General features: G+C 39.9%; 1 protein-coding gene and 1 long non-coding RNA gene across 2 annotated transcripts; one reads left to right on the plus strand and one right to left on the minus strand.

Moving 5' to 3' along the window:
* The first annotated feature begins 26 nt into the window (after positions 1-26).
* On the plus strand, positions 27-604 carry LOC119020978. Its single transcript, XR_005075455.1, has 2 exons — positions 27-169; positions 410-604. It is a non-coding gene; the product is annotated as an uncharacterized LOC119020978 (long non-coding RNA).
* A 281-nt stretch (positions 605-885) lies between these two features.
* acot8 (acyl-CoA thioesterase 8) lies at positions 886-6,539 on the minus strand. The gene is made up of 6 exons (XM_037100810.1): positions 6,304-6,539; positions 5,539-5,675; positions 5,009-5,234; positions 3,985-4,142; positions 3,458-3,649; positions 886-2,393 (listed from the first exon to the last, which is right to left on the minus strand). The coding sequence occupies exons 1-6, from the start codon at positions 6,498-6,500 to the stop codon at positions 2,275-2,277; spliced, it is 1,029 nt and encodes a 342-aa protein (XP_036956705.1). The 5' UTR covers positions 6,501-6,539; the 3' UTR covers positions 886-2,274.
* Positions 6,540-7,150: the final 611 nt, after the last annotated feature.

Raw genomic sequence — 7,150 nt, forward strand, 5'->3', positions numbered from 1 at the left:
GAGATCGATTATTTTGTGAATACTTCGCACCCCATCACCAACAGACTGACATTAGCGACACTCAGCACTTGGTGTGGCGCTGTTTCAGCAACAGAATCAGCTTTATCCCCAAAGTAACAGCCAGGTTTTAACATGCAAAGAATGTGCCCTGGTATTTTGGTGCCTAACAGTAAGTGGAGAGAAAATAGAAAAATGATTAAATGCAATTACTGCAAAAGAGCAGAAAATGGGAATAATATATTTGTTTTTGAAAAGAAAAAAAAGAGCTGTGTTGACCGAGGAATGTGGCAAAGTTTACAGTGTTAGAAAATATGCAGTATGCAGAAATATTAAGCCAAAAGATCTATGTCAATGTAAAGCATTGGGGTGGATGTACAGATGTCATGATGTATGTTAATGTAACTTCCAGCACAGGAAGAGCCCCCCCAAAACACCTGTTGCATCAGCAGGGTTGGAGATGGTGGACACCTACATGCTACCCATGGTGCATCTGAACAAAAAACAGGAGTGGACAGACAACACTGAGGCCGTCTACAGGAAGGGAGCGAGCAGGCTGTTATTTCTGAGGAGGCACAATTTTTATTATATTTTCTATTCAAATTGATATTTTATCCTTCCTAATGTCTTTATTATTATCTCCGTTTTCTGAGGCTTACTCTTGTGCTGCTACTTATTTCCCTCTGTACTGCTGTTACCTGCAAATTTCTGGCAAGGGGGATCAATAAAGGAACGTCTTATCTTATAGTGACATGTCAATCACAAGGGAGACATGTCCTACAGCATATCCTGCTTTAGTGTCCATTTTACTTTAAATGGGACAATAATTTGCTAAATGAACATCATGCTGTATTGGAGACTAGAAACTAGAAACTGAGACCATCAACATCACTGAGAAACTGTTTACTGAGGTAATGGATCAAGGTACAAACATGGTCACGTTCTCATAAGCTTACAAACACTTTTGAAACCAGTGGACTAGCCCCCTGCCGGCCATTAGAATGAGTGCCAATTCAAAGTACTCTAGTGCTGGATTCACTTTTCAGACCAAGATGCAGGAAGGGCGCGAGCCACTTAAGGGATTTTGACAGAGTGGCCTCTGACCCTGTGCATCATGGGATGCACAGGGTCCTGAAAAGACAGTATACTAATATCAAGCTGCCTCACAAAGTTTTTAAACTGTAACTCTGACAGATGGATAAAAAATCCCCAATAGCAACATCATCCTGCCTAGGTGATTCTAGATGGCTGAAAGTGTTCAGCTTCCAGACAAATTAAAATAATCTGAAGGTGGATGCTAAACTCTAAGAGGCAGCTTTAACCTCTTCCTGCTGCTTACTATACTGTGTGGCAATTAATGGTGCTTTTTGTAAATAAAAAGATTTGAGTCTCACTCCCAACTCTGTCTAGAACTGATGCTTTGGATGGTGGCCGACCTGTCCTAGAATCCCAGAGCGTCGTCATTTGATGAGTTCGGAATGAGACATCCTTCAAGTTCGTCTCTGTTCGGTAAAAGAGTAAAGCTTCATTACAGATGATGTATGAGGAGGGCCTTTTTGGTCTCTTTTAGAAGAACACACTGTACATTTTCCAGGCTGTCCCGCTCTTCAATGATTGCAATTATTTCATTTTCCATTCATGGATCAGGTTGTACATGTACTTTAAAGTCCTACCCCACAATAATGTAACTTCTCCGTCCACTGGTGGATCAGGGCGTTCCTTTCATTCATTGTCCTGCTCTGCAACTCATTCACACCCTTTTTTTCTCTTTAAAAAGGCTTATCTTTCCTTCCCACTGAGATAACCTTGTTGCAGATAGCAGCATATGTGACAGGCATACAAATGTTATGCCATCTCAATTTCTACTTCTGGAACTTTCACACATTTAAAATGTTTCTCTTCCTTTTCACAACACAGCTCAGTGGCGGGCAGTTTTCCACTATTTTGTTTCATTACGAACCCTCTGACCCTATTAAAACCACATGCTTTTTGTGTCTTATTGTGTATTGATGTGAAGCCTAGTCTTTGCAGTAAAATCTGACATAGAATTTGACAGACAAGCATGACTAAACATGAAAACTAATGGAATCAACTTGGTAACTTGTAACTTTTTGGAAAGAGAAAGTTCTAAAGACATCTCAGCTCACAAATGAGAAGCAGTCATCCATTATGACCATTACATCAATATGTTATTATATTAATAATGTTATATTAAATTAAGTGTATAATTAGAGTTACACATTAATAAAACAATCCAAAAAAATCTTGGGAATGTGCTTAAAGTTTGCTGGACTCTCTGACAGGCGTCACTCTCAGGACCCCCTCCTGGGAACACGAGGCGGCCAGCACCCCATCCCTTCTCCACAGTCGGCCTTGAACCAATCCTCTGCTGCCACCTATGGGACACAACAAAAGTTGCACATTAGGCTCAAACCAGGAATGCAGGAAAGGATGCCATGGGTAAGCTATTCTATTTATTTTTTTTTACCAATCTAACAATAGCAAATATCTGCTTTTACACCAGTATTTCAGTAGTGAATATGACATACAAAACACACAAGTATCCTGTACTATTACTTAATACATAAACATTCTTGAGGTTATTTTAGTTTAGCAAGTGTAGTTTTAGTTAAAAGGGTGAACCACTGTCAAAGCATGTTTTGCTAAATAAATAAACAACCAAAACCCTGTTTAAATACATAGAAATATACTGTATGACCATATGTGACCTCCCTTACTTGTAGGCCCTTTCTACTACAGGAACAGAAGGACCAGTTGTTCACTGTCACAGGTTCAGTTTTTTTCAAAGGGAAAAGCCAAAGGCTTTCAATACCAAAATCTTGTCCCTTGCGTCCAGATTCTGAAGTCATATGATTCTGAATTAATCTATTTATGGAGATAAGGAGTAAATTCAATTTTATTTTAATCTCCAAGTAACTTCCAGGTAGTGTTCACATTTTTGATTGATTATAACATTTCCAGTAGTGACACATTTGTTTCAGTAATGGGGCAGCACCAAAACCTGCATTGTTATATTTCATCAAGACAATAAAAACCCAGAAAGGAAAGTTGTCTTTTTGAATTGAGCAGAGAAAACATATACACGGGAGCGGCAGCTCTGGAGAGCTGGACAGCAGGGTGGGATCTCATCTGGTGTCAGTCTCATGAGCTCTCTTTATGCTTCATTCTCTTGACCTCTTAGCACAGATAGGGGACTTTTATTATTTTAACAGTATTGATGTTTAAAAGTCAGCACAAAACAGAGCATAAAGATGACAACATTGTGACAGCAACAAAGCAGAACCTATAACCCAGACCTCAAGGGTTAGTGCAGGTTCAGGTTATAGGAAGCCGAGGGTTGAGTGTCTTTCAGTTCCTGTAGTGGAAAAGTCCTGCTTGTGATGCTGTGGCAGACAAAACAAATCAAGTACAGCAGATGGGAAGTGAAAAACATATTGACCTGCCCATGGACTCTCACACTCATACAGCATCCACTCATCACTGCGGAAAGTGCTGTGGAACCACATGGCGTGGTCCAGGGAGGCTGCAAATCTGGCCCTATATCTGGGGTAAGGCAGCAACGCTGTGCCCAGGAATGCATAGTCCGATACGTAAGCAGCAACGCAGCAATGCAACTTCATGTTGCCTTCACCTGCATAAACACACAAACAGAATACATACACAAGCACTGCTTAGATTGTTTTCGTACATGTTATATTTTGCTTACATTTACATATTCAGGTGTCCTCATATTTGCATGCGTTTTCTATATTTGTGTAGAACTGAAATGATTAACTATTTAATGTTAAAATGTGCTCTATTTCCATTTCTTGAATATATGTCATCATGTTATATGCTGTATCATATTTGAACTTTAACAGTCATTTAATCTCAAGAAGGGCCTAAAATGCTATAATTGCGATTAACCAAAAAATTACAGAGTATAGTATCAATGCCTATTCATATTTATTATTACATGCATTTTACCAATATATCCTCGTGCTCGCACCCAGAACAGCTTCTTCGGCTCAGTTGCAGCACGTCCATAAAAGAGTGGCGGGTTGACAGGCTTTATCTCAATGGGCACCTCATCAGCCAGCAGTTTGTTAAGGCCTTGTCTTGCATTCTCTGCTAGGTCTGGTTTACTGTAAAACAAAAGAGGAAAATACGTGTCGTAACTGAGCTTCCCTGTTTTTCCTTGGTGTGTATACTTGAACGCTCCTCAGTACATCTGAATACAACAAATACAGTCTTTTGATTACTGCACCCTTCTATAAATTTCAGTTTTCAGACTTTCTTAATATGTCTTTTGTGGACTTTGAAACTTCACACAAGTTTCCATTTGCAAGAGAGTGAGTAGCTAATGACTGCATTTTTCATTTTTGTGAGCAATGTGTAATCAAATTTGCCTAGATTTTATAGGGGTGATGGCAGAGATCTGTCAGACTGATATCTTGAATCCTCTTTACAAAAACTAACAAGTTAACTGCATGGCATGAAATCACATGGATCTATTCAAGTCCCTTGTTCATGTTGTTTTGTCACCATTGAATGGATTTCCACAAAACTCCGATGGAGTCCCTCCCTAATCCATGGGATCCATTTCTTTCATTTCACATTTTTCCACTTTTACACACTTCCATTTGTTGTTGTTTTTACAGTTTCTCAGGGAATAGTGCATGGACCTTGATGAAAAAAATAAGGCATAAGTAGGTGGCTGGTATCCATGAGTAACATGCTGGCTCAGGCCTGATTGAATTAAAGGAAACATTTGCGCCTTGGCGGAGGGAAGTGCTCCACTGGGTGCCATCCTAGCCATTATTGATTATTCTATTATACTATATTACTCCAAATGGTTTTGGAGCTGCAAAAAAGGCATTGATTAGCTGCCAACTGTTACTTGCCTGACGTTCAAAAGTTACGTTATCGGATTTGACAAAGAAAAGCAGCAACAAATTACCAACAGAGCTTAATTATTTTTCTCTTGACTGACTCATTGTAGTAGACTTACCTGAGATACTGATGAATAAGCTCCTCTACAGTGAGGAGGTCTTCAGGCGGGGGGACCACCGGCATAGTGAACTGGTGCTGCAGGGGACTCTCCTGCAACATTTGGAAGGACGCTTGGCAGATAAGTATGGGCTGTCCATGCTGGATGGCCTTCACAGAGCGTACTGTGAAACTGCGGCCATCTCTCGTGCGTTCCACCTGGTACAGCACTGGAACCTTTGGATCTCCTACAAAAACACCAAGAAAACAGCTATGAGGGAACAGTAACTACCGCTGGCTGTGGCCAATGTATCTGATCTTTCCAAGGATTCTAATGGGATTCTGATTGGAGGATAAGGTTTCTGTCCTGTATATGTTATGCAGGCCTTAATGCTCACAAATGCTGATAAAACAAGCAGCATGGCAAAGCACAGGGTTCACCGTAACTGCAACTACAGTTAGTCTGCTGTAGTTTCTTACATTGTAGTTCATTTGCATCAAATGAGTGAAATTTGTGGGTCCAGCACCTTTTAAAACAGTGCTCCACCTTACCTGCTCGTACAAAGTAGCAGTGGAGAGAGTGGGCATAGAGGTTATCGCTGACAGATTTGGCAGCAGCTACGAGGGCCTGACCGACTATTTGACCCCCAAACAGACGCTGACTGCGAGGCACCCAGTGGTGTGTCCCTCTGCAGGGGAAAAAAAAGAAAAACACCTGAAGCATATGCAATTAGGTCTCACTAGATGGTGATTTATGTATTTGGGTGGTCTTTTACATTTATTCATAAGGTCACAGAAGTGTACCCCACACCTACATTTATTGCAGTCAAATAAAGTAGCCATACAATAGATCCTGCCTGGGAGATGTCTTTTTTTTTTAAGGCTCTAGTTTAATCTTTGAACCTTTGAACCCTTAATGGCGGTGTTGGATAATAATCAGACATTATACTGACTGCTGTTTTCTATTATTATTTGACCCTCAAGTATAAATGTGCAAAAACTAAACCGTTTAAGCTTCATTAACTCCCAGGGTGAGTGAAAGTAATTGGACAGACTGACTGTTTTGTTTTTGAATGAAACAACCAGCATGTTGGCTAAGCAGCAGTGGTTTAAGAGGAAATATTCAGACCCTTTACTTAGGTAAAAAAAAAACAAAAAAAAAACTGCAATACCGCTATGTAAAATGTCAAGCTAAGACCAACAGTCCTCCATTCAAAATTCGGCTTCATTAAAAGTACCGAAGTATCTTCCCTATACACCCCTCATCGTTTTACTGTGATATAAGTTGAGGCAATGCGCCACACGTCAGCCAGCTACCTGTAGAGGTCTACGTCGAGCTCTTCCAGGTTTAAAACGCTGGTGACCAGGACGCTTTTGAGGTCCTGAGCATACTGAGGTGCAGGACTGTCCGAGCTTTCATCTCCAGGCGATGTCGGTGGAGTATTCTCCGCATTATCACCACTGTTAGCTGAACCGCCGGTGTCTCGGCTATCTTCCACTTCCCTTCCTGACATGTTTGTTTGGCATCTTCTTCTGAGCTGCTCTGAAGCGGCTGCCCGCCAAATGTCGACACATTACCGCCACCTACTGCTGGTCCCGAAAACAAAACACAATCCAGTTTCTCCCAAATCAATTTATGCATTTCTATGACATTTACCATACAGCATTGTAACATAAAGCCATATATTGTGTGTTATGAGTGTCTTCATCCAAATTTGCATTGTTGTATCATTGTGAGTATACAAGCATACTCAGTGTATAGGCAGACTGGTATGAAATGCTAGTTTAGTCATTAAATCAATGAATAAGCATACAGAATAACTAAATATGCCAATCAAATAAATCCTGAAATAAACAGATAAATGGGGCAATGAATATGTGAATTAATACATAAAACAGTCAGTATAGTTCAGTATATGTGTATGTATTTTTTAAATGAAATTTTATTTGACAATCTCACATTTATCTATTTAAAGGGACCTTTATTGTATAATGCCCCATTTATTTACTTTGTGGTTGTTTTTTTCATTGGCATGATAATTATTTAATGTGTATACTCATTTATCTCCAGGGCATATTTTATTTAGGTATGTATGTATTAACTTATTTATTCAATATTGACTTTAATGGCATTCGATTAAAGTGAAGGCCTCAGAGCCACTCG

This window comes from Acanthopagrus latus, chromosome 6 (genome assembly GCF_904848185.1).
Source record: "Acanthopagrus latus isolate v.2019 chromosome 6, fAcaLat1.1, whole genome shotgun sequence".
In the NCBI taxonomy this organism is placed as follows: domain Eukaryota; kingdom Metazoa; phylum Chordata; class Actinopteri; order Spariformes; family Sparidae; genus Acanthopagrus; species Acanthopagrus latus.

Excerpts from the sequence above, each read along its gene's own strand:
- acot8 (XM_037100810.1), bottom strand. The coding sequence starts at position 6,500 with ATGTCAGGAAGGGAAGTGGAAGATAGCCGAGACACCGGCGGTTCAGCT. Across the intron at positions 5,235-5,538 it reads CTGCTACTTTGTACGAGCAG|GAGATCCAAAGGTTCCAGTG; the intron begins GTAAGGTGGAGC and ends GTGTTTTTGTAG. Across the intron at positions 3,650-3,984 it reads GCGAGCACGAGGATATATTG|GTGAAGGCAACATGAAGTTG; the intron begins GTAAAATGCATG and ends GTGTTTATGCAG.